General features: G+C 33.8%; 2 protein-coding genes and 1 pseudogene across 6 annotated transcripts; 2 read left to right on the top strand and 1 right to left on the bottom strand.

The window, feature by feature from the left end:
• The first annotated feature begins 6,285 nt into the window (after positions 1-6,285).
• On the top strand, positions 6,286-11,383 carry LOC120274761 (probable disease resistance protein At5g43730). 5 transcript variants are annotated; one of them, XM_039281293.1, is made up of 4 exons: positions 6,286-6,711; positions 6,923-8,302; positions 8,439-9,372; positions 9,877-11,383. In XM_039281293.1, exons 1-2 carry the CDS (start codon positions 6,481-6,483, stop codon positions 7,835-7,837), a joined length of 1,146 nt encoding a protein of 381 aa, XP_039137227.1. In that variant the 5' UTR covers positions 6,286-6,480; the 3' UTR covers positions 7,838-8,302; positions 8,439-9,372; positions 9,877-11,383. The 5 variants fall into 5 exon arrangements, with proteins under 5 accessions (XP_039137227.1, XP_039137229.1, XP_039137228.1 ...); XM_039281295.1 differs by having other exon boundaries at positions 6,923-9,372; positions 9,877-9,954; positions 10,671-11,383; XM_039281294.1 differs by having other exon boundaries at positions 6,923-9,372; positions 9,877-9,982; positions 10,671-11,383.
• Positions 8,018-9,157, top strand: LOC120274608 (disease resistance protein RPS2-like). Its single transcript, XM_039281152.1, has 2 exons — positions 8,018-8,740; positions 8,852-9,157. The coding sequence occupies exons 1-2, from the start codon at positions 8,018-8,020 to the stop codon at positions 9,155-9,157; spliced, it is 1,029 nt and encodes a 342-aa protein (XP_039137086.1).
• A 2,967-nt stretch (positions 11,384-14,350) lies between the features above and the next one.
• On the bottom strand, positions 14,351-18,111 carry LOC120274607 (annotated as a pseudogene).
• Positions 18,112-21,571: the final 3,460 nt, after the last annotated feature.

Raw genomic sequence — 21,571 nt, 5'->3', positions numbered from 1 at the left:
CTTCATTTCTTGGTTTTTACCTATTATAAGTTATAACACAATATATGTTATTCATCAGTCTCATTCAATCAAAAAGACAATTGAGTGGATATCTACAAATTACTCATCAGGATCCAAAATTTTAGGGTTTGCTAGCTGTAAAGTGAAATTTGTTTTTATTCGTTTGTTCTTTTTTTATGCTTTGTTTAAAAAAACACTTAAAAAACTATTAACATATTTAAAAATTAGTAAGAAAACCAAATTTGAACTTGGGAATCCATTCACAAGACCTTTTAAACATTATTATTGGTTTGTAATCTATTATAGTATATTGTGCTCCTATTTTTCTCTTTTATTTTCCCTTTTTCCCTATTTGGTTTAATAGTTTTTTTGTTGTCCATACATGTATAGACATAAAAATAAAGTATTTTATTTTATTTTATTTTTATGTTTTTAAAATTTGTAGTTAACTTTATTTTTAAAATTTCTCATTGAGCTTTTAGAAATTATGTATGTATATATACAATGCATTGCCCTCTCCTAACAATATTTAGTTACTAAATTGCTTTAGTTATTTGCTTTTTCTCTTCTTAATATAATATGTTAATTTGGAATTGAAAATTATAAGATAATAATAGCAAAAAAATAATTTACAAAACTTATTGGATATTTTTTTTTCAAAATACAATTATCAACTATTAGTTTTTTTTTTAATAACAAACTAAAGACAAATCATAGCCTACTTTTAATACGATTGTTAAAAGTTGAACTTTGATTGATTGCCTACTGTGCAAATCAAATCATACCTAATATGTCTTTGACTAATTTGCATACATTTGAAAGACTTAACATTTCTCATGCTCTTCAATTAATCTCAATTCAAATAGTTATCAAATCTTAGAAAATAAATTCAAATTTTTGTTCCTCATCATATATGAAACATTTTTATGTTAATAGAAATTATTTATCTTTTAACAACTATAATGCTACTCTTCTTTTAAGAAGGCCCGATAAAACATGATTGACATCTCTGACTAAAGATGCAAAATATAATATAAAAAATACATTTTAAAAATTACATCAATAACTAGAGTAGAACAACCCAAACCAACAATTTCTCTATATATTCATTTGTGAGGTAGTTGTGGCTATCCCAACAAAAAAAAAAGATAGAGTAATCCTTCCCAACAACACTCCACCCTCCAATGTTTGTAAATTTTAATCCATCTGAGATCCTCTTTTCTCATCCTTATTATGATTGTTTAATTGTCAAACAATTGTTTTTTTTTAAACTGCATATCATTCTTGCAGTTTTCAGTGATCCTTATTATACTATTCATTTCTCCCACTTAATTTATGTTATATATTTCATGTAATTTGCAGTGTTGATATGACAAAAAGACAAAGAAAGAATGAGTACATCCAAATTTAAGACAATTTGTGTTTTTTGTGGTAGTAGCTTAGGGAAGAAAAAGAGTTATCAGGATGCTGCCATTGATCTTGCCAAAGAACTGGTTTGGTTTCTTCCTTTTAATTTATTTTTATTTCTCTTTTCATCACTCTCTCTTCCTTGCTATCTTTTTTCTCTGTCATTATTCTTAAACATAAATTAATAAATGAAACTATTGGACATAACCTAACAAATGTTAGCATTTCATGTGATGAAAAACATTGATTTGGTATACGGAGGAGGTAATATTGGATTAATAGGGTTTGATTGCCCAAACTGTCTTTGATGGTGGACAGGCATGTTCTTGGGTATGGTTTACATTTTTTAAAAAAAGATAATGAAAGTCCATTCATTTCATAAAAAAACTTCTGAAGATATTAACTAAATCTTTTATCCATCTACTCAGTGTGATTCCCAAGCCTCTAATGGATAAAGAGGTATGGAAATAATTTTTTTTTGTATATTATAAACTCTTAAGAAACAAAACCTCAAACCATGGACATCAATGGTTATTCTTGATACATTATTGTTTTTATTGTTAGATCACTGGTATTACTATAGGAGATATAAAACCAGTTGAAAATATGCACCAGAGGAAAAGCAGAAATGAACTTACATTATGATGCCTTTATTGCTATGTCTGATTTGTATTTTGCATGTGATCATATTTGGTTATACTTAATTTGGATTACAAAAAATTGAAAAAAAATTATTCGCTATGCAATGTTTCATTTTGTTATCACTCTTGGATAACTATTATGGTTTTCCCCCTTTAAAGTAAATAACAAAAAAAACCACTCATGTCAAGTGTAATTATTATGTAGGAGGTTATGGGACTCTTGAGGAACTTTTTGAAGTAATTACTTGGGCACAATTAGGCATACATAACAAGCCAGTAATGTGATGCCAATTATACAGTTACACAGTCAAAATTACAAAACGACTAAATTATGTTTTGTTGCAGATCGGATTACTGAACATTGATGGGATACTACAACTCATTACTTTCCTTTATTAAGCAAGCTATAGAGGAAGGTTTCATAAAACAAAGTGCACACCATATTATTGTCTCCGCTTCAAATACAAAGGAGCTAATTGACAAACTCGAGGTAATTTTTACAAATGCTTTTGAAAAAATGTTACTAAATATGAATTTCTTGATATTTATTGCTAATGTGTGAAAAATTGTACTGAAATGGCAAGACTACTACCCATGTCATGAAGAAGTGTCAACAAAACTAAATTGGAACTCTGGGCAGCTGGAACACTAAAAAAAAATGTAATTCCTACTTAAATATAAAGATATAATTAAAAAAAAGCATTTTTACAAATGCTTTTGAAAAAATATTACTAAATATGAATTTCTTGATATTTATTGCTAATGCGTGAAAAATTGTACTGAAATGGCAAGACTACTACCCATGTCATGAAGAAGTGTCAGCAAAACTAAATTGGAACTCTAGGGCATTTTGAAACACTAAAAAATGTAATTCCTACTTAAATATAAAGATATAATTAAGATATAATTTAAAAAAACATTTTTTTACAAATGCTTTTGAAAAAATATTACTAGATATGAATTTCTTGATATTTATTGCTAATGTGTGAAAAATTGTACTGAAATGGCAAGACTACTACCCATGTCATGAAGAAGTGTTAGCAAAACTAAATTGGAACTCTGGGCAGCTGGAACACTAAAAAAAAAAAATGTAATTCCTACTTAAATATAAAGATATAATTAAAAACAATATTATAGAAAAATATGACCGATTGTAAACTGCAACCTATATTTGAAAATATCAAGTTAACTACAAATGCAACTTGGGCTAACCATGATTTATGAAAAAAAAATTAAGCACATATAACAATAATACTTGCATATCAATTAAAAAATACAAAACAAAATACATAACTAATTGATTTAGTCTGACTATCATATAAAAGCAAATGTAACACTAAATTATCCATGCGTTAGTGACTATAGCATATTTTTTTTTATTATATCTTCCCAATTAACAACTTCACATGACTCAATAAAAAAAATATCAACTAAGAAATTATTCTTTGATAGGTTGACTCATCAAAGAACAATGCCGAAAACCCATCGGTAATGACTCTGATCGACCTCAACCTGCCTGCTGCCATGTATGATGATGTTGAACACACAACTGTGTCTGATGCAGATCCATAATAACAACCGTGATGAAGTAAATATATTTCATGTTGTACCTTTTTGTTTTGCTATTTTGAGTGGATAATAAAAAATTAAACTTTTTCCAATGTTTAATGCATGAATAAATGCTTACAAAGTAGATGGTTTTTTTTTCCAAAACTTACTACACCACTTCTAATAAACAACAGTTATCAACAAATGAAATATTAATTACATTTAGATTTTTTGTCTGCAAAAAAAAAATGAACAATGAGAATATATAAAATAACAAATAAATTAAAAAAAGAAAAAAATAACTTTATATATAACCCGTAGCGTCAGCACGGGCCTCCCATACTAGTTATTTTTATTATTATAAAGGATTTATATGTCACATAAACAGGTTATTTTCTTATAAATCGCATATAGCAATTATGTACTCAAATATTGTGGTGGTTCTCACCCTAAGCAGAACTCTGTTTTATTCATAGTTAGCTGAATTAGGGCATATTATATACCCACAAAATTGTGAAAGATTCATGAGTAATCTATATCCTACTTTTATAAAGGCAATAGTTCTTGTTTGGCATGAAATTAATATTTAGGAGCTATTTGGTTGTTTGTAAGTGAAATCACATGTAAGTGAAAATGCTGTATTTCAACTTACATCATTGCTGTTTGGTTTGTTGTAATTGAAAATGTCACATTAAAATTTTTATTTGTTTGGTTTGATGTAAGTTTAAAGCTTTAGTTATCATGTAAGAGGGATAGTGAGATTACCCTAATTATCTATTATCTATTATCTATCTATTATTATTATTAATAATTATTTAATACTTCTCATTAAAATTAATGTAAGTAAAATTAATTAATTAATTAATTTACTAAATTTAAAATATTTAATATTTTTTAATTTTATTACTTGAACAAAATTTATAATTATATTTTAAATACACTTATTCTATTAATTATTTTTATAATATTTCAATTATAAAAATACTTTATGATAAAATTATTTAATTATATAAATATTAAATTATAAAATATAATATTTGTTTGATTTTATTACTTAAAAAATTTATAATTAATTTTTAAAAACAATATAATATTTTCAATTAAAAAATATGTTTTATGCGTTGCATAGTCATATAACTTTAATGCGTTGTATAGTCGTTCTGAGCTTATTTCTGCTTTTATGTGTTGCATAGTGATTCAACCTCACTCTTATTAATTGAGCTATTTTCATAGTTATGTGACTCGATTCACGCATTGACCCGGTTGAAATTCTGAGTCTTGGGTCAACTAGTTCAACAGTTAAATCAATGTTGGGTTAATGAAATAATTTATAATTTTAAAAATAATATTTTAAAATAATATTTTTAAAATTATAAATTATTTTTAATTATATAATAATATTCATGAATTATTAATTATCAAATAAATAATTTCATAAAAAAAACAATTATTAATCCTTTATTTGAAAGTAGCAGAATAGGGAGAAAAAAAACAAATTTGATATAATATCAGCATATAACAAAATTTATTAGAAAAAAAAAATCAAAAATATCAAAGGATGAAAAGGCCATTTAAAAAAAAAAAAACATTGGTCAAGCCGGTTTATCGAAACTCGACCGGTTCACCGGGTTTGATCGGGTCAAAGCAGGTCAGCCGGGTCAAAACAGGTTGATTGTATAAATGGTCTAATTAGAGATTCGGAGTAGTTTAAGCATCGGGTCAACAGGTCTGATAGCCGGACAGGTCCGGGTTTTAATAACCATATATGTATGTATGTGTATAACTAAAGATATTTTTTTTTCCTTCTTTTCTTTTTCTTTTACTTTTAAAATCAAGATTTTCAACATCATTTAAATTGGGTCTGAACACGGTGGAGAAAAAGATGAGAAGGTGAAACAATGATGAGATGAACATAGCAGAGGTTGTTATGTTCCATGCTCTTATTTTCCAAATTATAGGTCAAGTTATAAGATTAGCAAGGCAATGAAGTTTTTAAAGGAGATAACTAAGGGAGTTATACAACCCCTCAAACCAGTCCCTGTTTCTTATAGAACAATGGTAATATGAATTTGCTTCAACATAGATATATACTAGCAGACAAAGCAATCAGAATGATGGACATATGGGACATGTGAGGTGCCGCCAGTAAGACCACAACTCTTGAGAAAAATAATTGAGAAAGTCATTGTTGGATGGTGGCCCATTGATGGGGGACATATGACATCCGATCATATGCTATGCTATTCATATATAGTGGCTTCACAGAACATTCATTTGGGAAAACTCAAGAAAAAGATAGCTGCAAGTCGCAACTTTCGCCCCATATAAAGTAAAGGCGACTTTCATGTTTTGAAAACTAAGAACTATTTTTCTAATATGATATATGGGATGAAGGATCAAGGATGTCAGGGAAATCTTGGAATTCACAAAGATAAGGTGATTTTAACTGCACAGTCCGAAGATGTGTGTGCCCGGATGACAACTGATCGAAAATATTAAAATGGAATGCTTGAAAACAGATTAAACATGGGATCTTTTCAGAGAGAAATTAAGTTAATATAGATATTATTGAGTAGATGAAAGGATAAAAGAAAATAACAAAGCAATGGGTTGAATTAAATGGTTATTAGAGTGTTGTTAATCCTCATGTATTAGGATTATTATAGTATCACTGTAATTAATGATTTGGTGTAGTGGGGAATCAGAATCAACTCCTCTACTTTTCTCTACTCCTCTCTATCTCTACCTCTTTTTTCCAACCTTCCTGTCTCTAGTCTTCGTGGCTTTTTCTTCCCATTTTCATCTCTTCCTTCTTCACAGACGACCGTTCCAGCCCATCCCTGCATCCAAGCACACGCTAGCTGCATATTGATTTTGAGATTCAATGGATTTGGTGAAGCTGTGTCTTTCACCTTTTTGTTCTTGTATGCAAAGCCCTGTTGTGCGTCAGGACATGAACCATGTATTCTCCACCAAAGAGAAACTTGATGATTTGAAGGACGCCATGCAACATCTCATGGCCAAGAAGGAGGATGTTCAGAGAAAGATTGATGATCCTCAACACAAAGGGAAACAACTCGACAATCAACATCAAGTTAAAGACTGGCTTCGAGATGTAAAGCTTCTTCAACCATAACTATAGGATGACCCTTTTTATTGTTTGGTTACTTCTAAATCAAGATTATATATATTTATGTATGTTTATATATATTATTACATCATAGAATTTCATGCTTGTGCTTTCTCAGTTTGTTATAATATAGAAAAGAGTAAGTTGTGCTCCCACAAAGATTTCTAATTACACCATTTGAATTGGTTTTGAACAGGTTGGAGTAAAGGATAATAAGGTAGAACGATTATCAGATGAATATGGCAAAGGTAATTGTGTCGCAGGCTCTTGTTCTCTAAATTGTTTTTCAAGGTATAAGATTAGCAGTGATGCAATCAAATTGGAAAAGGAGATTAATCAGTTGACAACAAAACAGCCAGAAATCAAATTTACCGACATACCACCGCCTAAACAAGTCCCTGAATCATCTAAAATAATGGGGGAAAAAATCAGCTCCAACGTTGATATTGCTCGCAGTTACCTGGCAGATGAAACAGTTGGTATAATTGGCATATGGGGGATGGGGGGTGTAGGTAAGACCACACTCCTGAAAAAAATCAACCAACGATTGTTAGAAGATGCAAACATGGGATTCTTGAAAAAAATCAACCAGTTATTGTCAGGTGATGCAAACATGGGATTCGATCATGTGTTATTTATCGAAGCTTCACAAAATACTCAATTGGAAGAACTTCGGAAAGAGATTTCTAAAAAATTGCATTTGGCCCCTGATGCTGGTCAACGAGACATCATCAATGCCCTGAAAACTAAGAACATTGTATTGCTCTTGGATAATATATGGGAGCCAGTAGACCTTGTTGGTCTTGGAATTATCAATCCTTTCAGAGATGATGATGATTCCACCAAACCATACAAATATAAAGTGATTTTCACTACTCGATCAGAAGATGTGTGTGCCCGGATGGGGGCAAGCAAAAAGATTAAAGTGGAAAGCTTGGAACCAGATGAAGCATGGGCTCTTTTCAAGCTCAATGTTAATCTAGCAGTTATTGAGTCAGATGAAAAATTTAAAGAAATAGCATGGCAAGTGATGGAGAAGTGTGGTGGTTTGCCACTTGCTCTGCAAGTGGTCGGTAAGGCCATGTCTAACAGAACTACTGTCCAAGAGTGAGAAGATATTTTGAGCTCGCTAAAGAATTCAGGTACTCAAGTAGTTCAAGGTGTGCAGGAATCATTACTTCCAATTTTGAAATTCAGTTACGATACTCTACCTCGAAATATTCAGGAATGTTTCTTGTGTGCTTCCATTATGCGACGGTTATTAACTAAAGATGGTTTGTTAGAATGTTGGATGGGTTTAGGCCTGATCGGTGATTTTGTCAATTTACAACAAGCTTATGGCAAAGCAAGACATATCTTTAAGAATCTAGAGGAATCATGTTTATTGTATTCTTCTGATTCTGATTTAGTGAGGTTACATGATGTAATTTATGAGATGGCAGTGTGGATAACATCAGACTGTGGGATGAACATGAATAAATGGATAGTGAAAAGTAATGATAGTTCCTCGGTTGAAAGACCATCAACCAATGCAGAGAATTGGAGATTCACGAACCGAGTGATTATAAATGGCGAGGTGGAGCTTTTGCCAATTTTGTCTCATCAGTGTTCTGATTTGTTGTGTTTAATAATACTATATAATTCTGGTTTCAAAAATATTCCTGAAGGATTTTTCAGTCATATGCCAAATTTGATATATTTGAATCTTTCAGGCACTCTTATCCAAGAGCTTCCAAAGGGCATCAAATGTTTAGTTAATTTGCAATACCTAAACATTTCAAACACAAAGATCTCATCACTTCCAAAGGAGTTGGTATATTTGAAGAAATTGCAATATCTAATATACAAGAATTTGAAATTGCTTGGCAAGATAGAGGAAAATCTCATGTCAAGATTACAGAAGTTGAAGGTCATTGACTTATTTCCATCAGGGTGGGTAGACCCGGAAGGGTTAAAGAAATTGAAGAAACACAACAACATCAAAGGAATAGGAATGCGTGTAGTATCAAAAGAGGTTCTCCAATAACTCTCATGTTTGCCAACTACTCAACTTTGTCTATACAATTTGGATATCATCTCTCTTTCATTTGACATTTTAAGCTGCAAAGATCATGGATTCTTGCAGACACTAATAATTGAATCATGCCCACAACTTAAGGAGCTTGTGCTGAATGGAAGTGGAAGTCATCTCAATATGCTCAAAATCTCTAATGTTGAAAAGCTCCAGAACATTATTTGGACAGATCTATCCCCTCCAGAATGTTTTCATGTGTTGAAGGAGATATATATATCAGGATGTAATTTGGATAATTTAGCTTGGGTCCTGCATCTCCCATGTCTATCTTCTTTAGATATAAAAGATTGTGCAGAGATAGAAACATTGTTTTACATCGAGGAGAAAGAAATCCAACAAGAAGTTTCAGAAGTCTAGAAAATTTGGTGACAATAAGCAATTTTGCATTGGATTTCTCTCGATTTGAAAGGCTTCTGGTGTATGATTGTCTTAATCTAAAGAAGTTACCATTCAAGCGTGGCATTAACAACAATCAAAGAATGATACACATTGCATGTGTGAAAGAGTGGTGGGAAAGCTTAAAGTGGGATGATGACAGCGTCCCATCTCACCTTTCGCCAATTTTCGTCAAGGTAAGTTTCATGCTTTTCTTTTATTATTTCCAACTTCTTCACATGTACTGTGGATTCATGATTGTTAAAACAAGTTATTAATATAATTTTCTATTCATTAATCAATCGCTATAACATAAGGATTTTTTTTAAATTATAGAATTCTTTTTTACTTTTCATTCTTTGTTCTTTTAATATATACATATATATGGAGCTTTAAAATTCATTAAATATGCATAATTAACTCTATAAGATCGCATTGGAAGGGCCATTTATTAATCGGGCATATGTATGCCTCTTTCCCTACCTTATTATCATGTTTGAATGTTAGTTTATATATAGTTTATCAATATGCACCCATTATAACACCAATAATAGTTGGATTATTATTATTATTAAACGTATAGACAATGTTGGAAGCATGGAAGTATATGTACAAGTATATAATTAAAACTAGGAACTTTAACTTATTAAGAATGATTAGTTTGAGAATGATTAATTTGCTGAATATTCTTGTGTTTGCAGGAGAGTGGACCCAATGCATGAACGATTAGTTGAAGTGAAAGATAGGCCTTTGAGTTTTCTCTGTTTTTGTTTGCGCAGGTTAGAGATCATGTTATGCTCAAACCAAGTAAGATCAACATTAATTTGGAGAAAATGTCCTCTTTTCTTTTTTGTTTTTGAATTCAATATGTGCAACTTATAACATTGAGAAATCATGCCATCTCTTTGACAGGTCTTTAATTTCCTGGGTTTTGCATCTCCAAAAGCTTCTCAGAACTACAAATTCTATTTGTAGTTAATCAATAATATAGCAAATTAACTGGTCAATTATGCTCTGGATTGCTTGTATTGTTTCTGGGTTTTCTTCTCAAATCTAAATGCTTTGATTGCTTTCTTATTTATGCCAATGTGAAGACATATTATTATTTGGTTTCCAAGTTTGAGGTCTGTATATCATCATTATCTTATGTATTTTCTAAGTCTGGCTTGAAAGTTGATCAATTGAAGACATGAATTGTCGGGTTGCATCTTTTGTTCAAATTGTATTTTCAAGTAAGTTGTGCTTTGTTAACAAGTTGGATTTATTTGGACGCATCTATATATATATATATATATATATATATATATGTAAAATGTTGTCTATTTGTTATTTTCACTTACATATTGCTAAGGATTACTTGTGAACTTTGTCCAACTTTGAAAGCCTTAGTTTTGTTAATGTGCAGAATGGTCTAAAACGAGTGGCCTTCAAACCTGACTTTGTATTTGGTGCTAATGTTGTGACTCTCTCTCTCTCTCTATCTTTGTTTTGGCAGGTTAAAGTGGACTCTTTCTCTCTCTCTTTGTTTTGGCAGGTTAAAGTGGAAAACAAAGCCAAAAACAGATGTCGGTAGATGTGTTTATTACTGCTAGTGAAGCTTTATATGGAAAGTGAGGCTTTGGCACTACAGAAAAGAGTTTTCATTGCGATCAAGATGCGTGGAGTTTCCTAATATATTTGGTATGATAGTAAGAATCTACTCATCAAGCCAAGGCAAACTTATTGGAGGATAAAAAGTTTAACAGCACAACACTGAAAAAGCATCGGGTATTCGGTGTGATAGTAAGAACCTACTCATCAACACAAGGCAAACTTGTTGGAGGATCAAAAGTTTAACATTGCAACACTCAAGAAGCATCGGGTCTTTTGTTACAACAATTATTGATAATAAGGTGATGTTTCTGTCACAATTTTGTGTTGTTTTATCTATTTAGGGTTGAATTATTTTGTCTAGATATTCATGACACATTTCTAACAAGGGTTACCAACAATCAAGTGGTCTATTGGTAGCCGGGTCCCCAAAAGAATCCCTTCACAAGTGGTGAGAGTTTAAATCTTGGGTGAGGGTACATTTCTAGGAGTGTGAGTAGTGATTGTGTGCGGGTGGTCCCAGAGCCCATGTGTGCGCGAGCCCCGTTCCCACTTGTTCCGTCAAGACTTGTGCATGCCCCTGCCTTTATTAGCGGCTAGGCCGCTCATCTTAGCAAACAAAAGGGTGTTATGAAATATTATTTTTTCTATGTTATGTTTTTTTTAGGTGTTGGTAAATGTGTTGCTAGCTCAGCAGTGGAAATGACATGCATGGAGTTTCCTTAAGGATAGCAAGTATTCAACAACCTGAGGATAACAAGATTCTATTCATCAACCTCTTAGATGATCCAACAACTTAATGATCAATCAAAGCTTTGATTTCACAATGTTGCTAATCAAAGAGCTTTAACAATTTCTCAAATTGTATTCAAATAAGGGAATAAGATGGGAGAAGTTTGGTAAGGCATAACTTTGATCTAAGTGAACAATCAAAAGATCATCTGTAGAGAAGGTGAAATTTGGACATCTAAAAGATTATGTCAGAATCATCAATATTTATTATATATATTATGATTGTACACATTGAGTAGTTTTTCTCGAACAAAATCCATCACTTCTTGTCTGATCATTAAAGAATGATTTATTTAGTTACATAACCAAAAAGCTCCCTGTGGTTGAATGTCACCCCTATTCTCCAAATCTTTATTTAGCCATTTGCTTGATGTTTTTCATTTGTAACCCTATCCTTTTTTTTTTTTGATAGATGATTACTTTACAAGACCTTTTCCATTGCTTGGCAATTTTTTTATATTTTCCTTAAGTGCTTAAGGTACAAACATTTTAACAAAACACAATGATGAAAACAGAATATGCAATACATGAGTTTGCATGGAGCTTAATAGAAATCATTTTCAGATGAAAATATTCACAAATCAAATGGCATAGCACGAAGATTCACTGTTATATATATAAATTTAATTCCAGCAACAATACTGCATGCACCTATATAACAATGTCATATTCTATTCATTTCCTTCATTCATTCATTCAATCAGGAAATGGAATCTAGTTCTTGATGATTCCTAAGACCACATTCTTCAATAACTCAAAGTACCATCACTATTATTTACACAATTTAATTACAATCAATCCAGCGCTGCACCCTTTCTTCACAATCAGCCATAAGATCTTCCCATTTTCGTCTATATGACATCCCTAGTTTTTCAATTGGGCACAAAGCAAAGAAAACACCCTAAGAAACTCCATTTACAAGCCACTGCAAGTTCTTGGGACTTGTGAGTGTTAGTGTAAGGCCTAGCCCCAATACATTGTATGAACTCTTATTATTTGGATAATTATTATGAGGCATCGTTTTATCTATTATTATTTCTGTGCATAGTTAATAAGATAAAATATCTTTGAATATTGGTTATGCTCAAGTTATTAAATGCGTGATTTGGATAGTAAAACCTTGAAGCATAAACTAGAACAATATTCTAAATGTCCCTAGTAGATTATTTTCATGGGAATGAAAATAAATTAAGATTAGTATGCCTTTCGTGAGATGGTCTTGTTTTACGGGTCATAGGATATGGGATATCAATCAAAGGACATAGATACATGTTAGGGAACAATGTACCTGGATCGATTTGCTTTTGAGAACACTACATGGTTGTAAAGTCATAAGTGTTTTTCTCAAGCAATTCTTGTACTCGAATCCTTCGACCTGAAATCACTATAGATCTCATATGAATCCTTACATGCTTTAACTAATGCCTAACGTCATTCGTAACTGAGTGGCAAGTAGGGGTATTTTTGGGCATGTCACGGTTTATGCTGAGAGACATGAGTGAAGTGAAGGGATTGTCCCCCTCTATAGAGAGAGTGAATATCACCGGCCACTTGATTAGTGAGACTGAGTAATGCGTGGCCACGCCCAAGGGAAATAATAAGAGTTATCATTTACTTGACCTAGTCAGTTCACTAAGAGATCAAAAAATTAATTAGCATTAAAATAAGGATGATTCGCTCCATGCCTTATGCTAATTATGATATTCAATGGCAAAGGATAGTATGAGGTTGCGATAGGTTCCGTTAATTCTCAAAATTGACCTTCATTTAATATTGAGTATTCGTATTATCTTGCTAGAGAATAATTATAATTTATGAGCATTAAAATTATTTAAGCTCATTGCCAATGTTAAATGGGCTCACAGGATCGTACACTAAGAATGCCAGGATCAAGGTTTAGAATTTGTTACTTATTGGACCACCTATTTAGGGTTTTGGTGAAAAACCTAAATTAGGTGGAGTGAATAGCTTATTCGGGTTGAGTCTTATTAAGTGTTGATCCAATCTAATCGATTTGGTTAATTAAAATAGTTTAATTAATCAAGTAAAGAAGATATTCCTAATTTGATTAGGAGTGAATGGTTTTTTCATAAATTAGGGTTTTGGGTTTCCAATATAAATAAATGGTCTAACCCTAATATGAAGAAGAGAGAGAGAAAAAGATAGAGTGATTGAGAGATTGTCTCTTAAGAAACTCTAGCCGCCACTCACTCTTCTCCCTTGGCCGCCATCGTCAGATCCCGCCGCCGGAACCAACCACGCCTACAGCCCCTTCTCCCTTGAATCTCGGGTGCTTGCTATTCAAACCAAGAAACAAGTGTTGTTTCTTGAGGTACTAGCATACCTGCTTGATTCGCAGAGGCATTCGTGTGTACGTGATAGTAGAGGGGAGTCGCGATTCGCAGTCCCTTTCGATTTTGGGGAAACAAGGGTGCGTTCAAAATCGTCATCAAAAGAAAAGCATAACTTTTAATTATCTATTTATTTAGAATTTAATCCTAGTTCTGGCATGCATTAGGATTTTTATCATGTTTACTTGCTGTTAAAATTTTGTTATCCACTACTTTTTGGCATGTATTTTTCCCATAATAATTCTCTTGTTAGAGTGATAAGATCCCAACAGTGAGTACTAGTATATACTGTATAGACATAAAGAGCATTCATGTACCGTCTCCACAAGGAAAACATAAACATATGCCAAGTGGGCATTACTTTTTGTTCTTGCCCAAAAACCAAACTAAACTAGCATTTCACTTCACATCTCCTAATTTAAGGGCACTACTACGCACTACAAAAAGTAATAAATAGATGGACACTGTTAGCTTATTTACCATTTGGTATGTTCAAGGCGTTGTGTTTACTGGTATTTCTTGTGCCAAAGGTGGGTTTTGCTCATCCTGATAAGCAAGAAGAACAAGCTGTTGTAAAGACTTGAGAGCTATTGTGAGATCCGCAAAGGAAGGCTGCAAGTTTGGATCTCTGCATGTCATTTCACAAAAAACAAAGGTCAAGAACAAAACAGAGTTAGCACAATTCTACAATACCTATCTATATGTGTGCTTACTTTTGCCAGCACTACCAGATTATTTTGGCCACAAGGGGATCATTCTCTTTTGGAATCTCTAGACAGTAATCCTAGAAGCCAACAGCAACCACCACCTGCATTAGGTTCATACCAGACCAAGGCATCCTCAGAGTTGCTAGTTCACATAATATCACTCCAAAACTGTACACATCACACCTAGGATGGGAGGTTATCACGAGAACTGCTCAACTAACAAGCATGTCAATGAATGCCAAATGTCAAGGAAATAATATGGTTAAGTGTAACTATAGATAACCATAGGTATATCATTGATAATATAACAGAAGTAAACTATAGATAATTCATTTTTAATTTATCATATGCTTTGTTTAACTTGTTCGTGCTCTGTTAGTTTACTTCTATTTTCTCAAGCTGTGTTGTTCCCGTCTTATTAGCTATTGTGACAGCTCTCTTGTCAACAAAAAAACAAAGAGGGTTTTAATGTAGCAAACTCACTTCTGGAGCCATCCATTCAAGCGGAAACAAAATAAGGACAGAGATTAAGAGAGTTAAATGAGAAAGGTTTGACAGACTAGAAATAATAATTTCCAAAATGTAGTAGAGCAAAGACTAGATCCCACCATTCCGGCGGTTGACTTTGATGATAAAAATGTGTTGTGATTCAACCATGAGAGACCAAAATCATAGACTTCCAATACACTGATATCAGAATGCTATCGATGCGAACTAATAGAGTAACAGTTGATCAAGAAAATTAAGGATGATATCCATTTATTATTATATTCCAACATTTAAAGATGTCACCTTCCCCAACATACGTAAATAAATTTGTTTGGAATGGATGCCTGTATGTGACATTAGATTATGTCTATTGGCATCCTGATAGATCACACTGCATAAAGGAAAACCAAGGATGATGCTAGGGCCAAAAGGTACAACTTGAACTTGGCCAATATTTTGACCAGTTTTCATAGGACAGGGTGATACTCATAATTTAGAAGGGCCACTTAGCTCTAACTAGGACCATATCCAATAAATTAGCACAATCATGAATGCAGACATAATTACAACACTAACAAAAAAACCACAAAGAAAACATGCATATACACATAAACATTTGAAAAACTAAGTTTTAGAATGAGAAGGATAAGGATATCCTATAGTGTAATTATTCAAGCTTATGCAGATAGCAACACATTTAAATACATTTTGAAACAAAGCAAGACTCATTTTGGCCCAAGAGGTATGACAATGATTAAAAAATTTCACGTAAACTTGCATCTAATATAGGTCGCACTGACATCTAATCAGGCTGGAAAGACGCACATATTTGAAGGAAAAAACCCCATTCATAGTAACATACAGGTCAACAGATAATGAGCACCTAAAACAACTAAATGAGCGATGTAACCCAAATGATTAATATTTAATATAATCATGTTCATAGACTGAGTGATGCAAGAATTGTTGGTCTGAGCATAATATTTTCTGCAAGTATGGACTATACAAATAATGTCTTCCAAAACAAGTTAATAACTGTACAAATTCCAGGACTTCAATGCATCCCAGATATTGGGATGCCAAAGCAGTCAAACTCTACCTCTCATTCTGCCACTATAATAGAAAGGTAGAATCGTTCCAAATTTTCCACATAAACAATAGTTTTCCTTACTATGATTTCACCAAAATCCCACCAAGTCCACTTTTTATAGCCTGAAAACATTACCAGCAATCAATCTAAGATGACACAATAAACAAACATCCTACACGAATCCAAGGAGTTGATATTAAAAGTAGAACAAGTTTTAAAACATTTCCATGTATTTGAGGTTACCAAGAATAAAAAAGGTATAAATATCAAAATGGTCCCTCTATTTTTTATTTTCTGCCCTTTTAGTCCCTCTAATATAAAATCCACCCTTTTGGTCTTTGTATTTGCACATTTTCATCCTTTAGTTCTAAAATCTGCCATTTTGGCCCTCTTATTTACATATTTTCATCCTTTTTGGTCCCTCTAATTCATCAACTGGAAGGACCAAACGGGCATATCTGTCAGTTAGAGGACCAAAAAGACAAAAATGTGAATATACGAGGACCAAAAAGGCAGATTTTATATTAGAGGGACTAAAAGGGTGGAAAACACAAAATAGAGGGACCATTTTGATATTTTGACCAATAAAAAACCCTCACAGTCCAGTTCTTGTCAACCTATAGATTTGGTTTTTTAGATCACGATGGACAATTGTTGGTCTGCTTGTGTGCAAACAGTTCATGCCCTTGGCCCATGGGACAACACATCAAAGATCTATTCACACAAGACTTCCAAACAAGAAATTATGAAAAAAAATTAATATACCACATCAAGGGCCATTTTAATTCTTCCCTTCTCCTTAACTTGGCTATTTGGACGGTGAAGAATTCTGTACAAAATTCCTCTGATAGATCAAGTTGCATGTGAGTCAAGTGATGAAACTTTACTGAAATCAAAAAAATATTGTGTAGGCACAATTTGAAATTCTAAAAGTAAAATCAACAAATAATAAGTTATTTTTTAGCTAATATCTCTCAAAACTCTATAAACACCTATATATCCTTTAAAGCATTGCATTAAACTTTATAAATCCTCCATTATTTGCTCCCCCAATCTTAAGTTGACAAGCCCATAGACATCAGATGGCTTCCCTAATGTTCAATTCTTGTTATACAACACAAATAATCAAAAGTCCACCCCTAGTGTCTACTCTAAATGGCACGAAACCTAATAAGATATGGCTGATTATATAAATAGGTTTGGAGAATTACATCCCTAAAACTTTAGGCTCAAGCTGCACTGTTAGGTAGAAAAAGGTGAAAGGTTAACAAATACACTGGTAACCTAACCAAATACAGACACAAACCCATACAGTTCCTCCAAAACCCCAAAGCACAAGAATTTATGGATAAACACGACAAAAAGATGGGCTTAGTCCATGGGCCACAAAACCAATGAGAGGATGAAGTGGAAGAACTTCTCAACCGAGAAGCTAAATTTATTAGAAGCAAATACAGAAGCTGAAAACACTACAAAAAGAGGAAGAACAACAACAACTAAGAAAAGTAAAAGTTACAAGAAGGAAAATCCATGAGAAAGGAAAGATCGCATGATCCAACGAGGGAGGTCTCGTCCAGAGAGGAAAAGATGCAGGTGCTGATGACGAAATCCCAGAGAAGCGAGATCGGAAGCCGGTTTAAGCCAGAGAAGAGGTAAACAATCGATGGTTGGATGCAAGCTGGAATCCAAAAGGAACATAAGGTTGCTGATTTGTAGCTGATATCTCCAAGAGAGTGTGGAGTCAGGGCGATGAAGGAAGTCCAGAACGCCACGATGGGAACAGAAGATTCTTTTGACATTGAAGCAGTGCTCAAGGGCAGTCGAAAGAGCAACCTCAATGGCGAATATCTCGTCGCAAGAGGTATCCAACAAAAGGTCGCGACACGCATCCTCGCAGAGAAATACAAGAATGAGCATCGGAGATAAAAAAAGCCACCGGACCTTACCCGATGATCGTGGTTGATGCCAGCTGTGAGTGAAGAGGAAAGGGCCGTCCCAGTGCGAGGGAGAAGTTAAACTGGATGAACTTTCTTCCAATGGAGACGTAGGATCCATATGCAAATTCTCTGGTATGAGCAATGGCCTTGATCACAGGAATAACAAGATTCGGTCTCTCATGCTTAAAAACATAATTACACCTGCAAATCCAGATAAACCAAGCGCCAGCAGTGATGAGTGCAAGAATGTTAGGAGAGGTATGATAGGTTAAGATCCACTCGCCTGCTTGGAAATCGTCCAGGAAATTGAAGGTCTGGTTAGTTTTGATCATGATTTGATTCCAAATGAATTGAGCACTAGAATAGTCGTTAAATAGGTGATTGATGGTTTCACGGTGAAGACCACAGAATATGCAGGGGCGATCCGGACCAATATTTAGTTGATTAAGGAAGGCAAAAGTAGACAGACGACCCTTGATGCATAACCAGATGAAATGCTTTACTTTGGTATCAAATGTCAATCCAAAATATTCCCTCCAATTTTTTTACTTGTTCCATGTTAGAGTTTTACTTTGGTATTATTTAGTTATCTATTTTAAAAATTTATGAGCCATTAAATATTTTTTTTTCAAATTTATTTTTCATATAGTTTTACAACTTTCAATAAATTATATTCAAATATGCATGTTATTAAATCGTATTTTAAATAAGAGTAATTTTAAAAAATTAATATAATTTTTTATAAATGTTAGATTACCAATTCAATTTAATTGATTGTGTGAATTAGTTAATATAAATAAATAAAAATGACTGAAGGAAGTTTTGAAAAGAAAATTTTTAGATGATAGATATGTGATATCTTAATCAATTAAGAATTACCAAATATCCTTTTTTTTTTTTGAAGTAAATGTGGATAAACCACAGATTTATTGAAAAGAAAAGAAACAGTACATAACCAAGAGCCTCTCACCAGAAGTGAGGGGGTACAACAAGCACAACAGAAAATACAAAAAGCAGAATAACAAGAGAGAAGTCTAGAGAGGCGGAAGGCACCATCTGGCAACTCAGGCCTGTCTAGACAGAAGTAGGAGCAACTACTCCTGAGCTATATCAAGAGCAGAATCGCCAGCAGGATCAGTGTCTCTAGCGCTAAGGAAGCTGAGGGAGTGCTTAATTTTCTGAGAAGCTTCATTGAGTGATTGTTGATGACTATCAGCAGCTGTTGAAAACCAGGAAAGAAGCATATTAGCAGTTTTAAAGATAATATTAATGTGTGGCAAAGCATTTAATTGGAAGATACGAGTGTTTCTTTCAATCCAGATATTCCAAAGGACAGCACGGGAGACAAGATCCCAGAGAATTCGGTATTGAGAGTCTATAGAGGGTAGCCATTTGGACCACAACAGCTGTAATGAAAGTGGGTGAGAATTTGAATCTAAGGCATGAAGAAAGAAAGTCCAAATTTGTTTAGTAAAATGACAGTCGAGGAAAAGATGCTGAATGTTTTCAGAGGCGTTATGGCAGAGGATACAAGTATCAGTGGAGTTTTGAAAGTTGAAACCTTTCTTGAAAAGATTAGTGAGAGTGAGAATTTTGTCCTCTCCAGCTAGCCAGCAGAAAAGATTGATTTTACTGGGGCAACGAATTTTCCAAAAATTTGAGTAAAGTGGGCAGCGGAGCCCGCCATCAATGAGAAATTTATAAAAAGATTTGACTGAGAAATTGCCACTTTTTTCAAGTGCCCAAATGAGGGTGTCATCTTGATTATGGGAGCACTCAGGGATAATATCAAGGAGAGCAGAAAGCGATTCAGCAGGGGCAGAGGGAAATAAATATTCTGGATTAAGTAGGCGCTGATGGAAATGCCTGATGGTAATCCAAGGATCAGCACAATCAGAGAATAGAGTAGGCCAAAGGTCTTTAAGTAAAATCCCATTATGCTATCGATAGAACCAGAGAAGAGTGTTAGCCCCGTTATTTATGGCTTTCGTGATACAGAATCTAAATGATGGCAGAATGGTAGTCACTCCCGCCCAAAAGAAGGATTTATTTTTAGGAGGGGAATGATACAAAGCACCATATGGATCTCTAACAGAGTAGTTGGCTTGGATGATTTTAGCCCAACCACAATTTGGATTATGGGAAAGTTTCCACCACCATTTTCCAAGAAGAGCATTGTTAAAATGTTGGAGATTGAGGATTCCCCAGCCTCCCATGTTGCGAGGTCTAGTGATTCTGTTCCAGGCGATGAGCCTAACACCTTTAGAACTCAGTTCGGGCCCTTTCCAAAGAAAATCGCGACTAATTTTATCAATTTCCAGGATCACCCAGATAGGAAGTTTAAAAACCGGCATCCAATAAACTGGGACAGTAGATAGGACAGAATTGATAAGAGTTAGGCGACCACCCAGGGATAAATAATTCGCTTTCCAAGAAGAGAGTCGAGTACGAACCATGCCAATGAGCTTTGCCCAATCCATTCGTCTGGGTCTTCGACCAGAGAGAGGAACTCCAAGGTAGGTGATCGGGAGACAGTTCCTGGAGCAGTTAAGAATTCTAGCAGAAGAAAGATGAGGTTGAAAGCCATAATTAGAGGAGAACAAACAGCTTTTCGAGAAGTTGATTGCTAAACCAGAAGATCCATCATAAAGATAAAGAATCAGTTTGATTATTCGAAGGTCTTCTTGACCACCAGCAAAAAAGATAAGGAGATCGTCCGCGTATTAGAGGTGATAAATGTTATCGGTTTGATTTAAGGGGACGCCTACAAGGACTTTGGATTTTAGTGCGTGATAAAACATAGCACTAAGGACATCAGAGGCAAGGGCAAATAGCAAGGGAGAGAGTGGATCACCTTGCCTTAAACCTCTTTCACATCGGATATATCCTTGAGTAGTACCGTTAATGATGAACTGAGTCTTGGCAGTGCTAAGGATGGAATAAACCCAAGAAAGCCATTTAGGTCCAAATCCTCTGGCAGCAAGGACTTCAAGGAGAAAGTTCCAATCAAGAGTATCAAAAGCTTTTGCAAAGTCCACTTTAAAGATATAACCGAGACATTTCCGTTTTTGCAAATTGAAAATGACTTCTTGAGCTCCGACAATATTATCCGCAATGCATCTGCCCTTGATAAAACCAGTTTGAGAATCGTCCACCAGTAAATTGATAATCTCACTAAGTCTATTGGCAAGAATTTTGGAGATGATTTTACAGGTGGAGTTGATGAGGCTAATGGGTCTAAAGTCTGCAACCTCACCAGGTGTATTTGTTTTTGCAATTAGGGAAATATTAATCCAATTGATACGCTCAAGGTTGATTGTGCCCTCGTAAAAGTCATTACAAAGCTTAATAATTGAGTCTTGGAGGAGGTCCCAGTGTTTTTGGAAGAAGAACATAGGAAAGCCATTTGGGCCAGGGGCTTTATCAGGGTTAAGATTAAA

This window comes from Dioscorea cayenensis, chromosome 13 (assembly GCF_009730915.1).
Source record: "Dioscorea cayenensis subsp. rotundata cultivar TDr96_F1 chromosome 13, TDr96_F1_v2_PseudoChromosome.rev07_lg8_w22 25.fasta, whole genome shotgun sequence".
NCBI classification, from domain to species: domain Eukaryota; kingdom Viridiplantae; phylum Streptophyta; class Magnoliopsida; order Dioscoreales; family Dioscoreaceae; genus Dioscorea; species Dioscorea cayenensis.
This window is presented reverse-complemented; position numbering and strand designations above follow the sequence as displayed.

Excerpts from the sequence above, each read along its gene's own strand:
- LOC120274608 (XM_039281152.1), top strand. The coding sequence starts at position 8,018 with ATGGGTTTAGGCCTGATCGGTGATTTTGTCAATTTACAACAAGCTTAT. Across the intron at positions 8,741-8,851 it reads TGCGTGTAGTATCAAAAGAG|ACACTAATAATTGAATCATG; the intron begins GTTCTCCAATAA and ends GGATTCTTGCAG.
- LOC120274761 (XM_039281293.1), top strand. The coding sequence starts at position 6,481 with ATGGATTTGGTGAAGCTGTGTCTTTCACCTTTTTGTTCTTGTATGCAA. Across the intron at positions 6,712-6,922 it reads TTAAAGACTGGCTTCGAGAT|GTTGGAGTAAAGGATAATAA; the intron begins GTAAAGCTTCTT and ends GGTTTTGAACAG.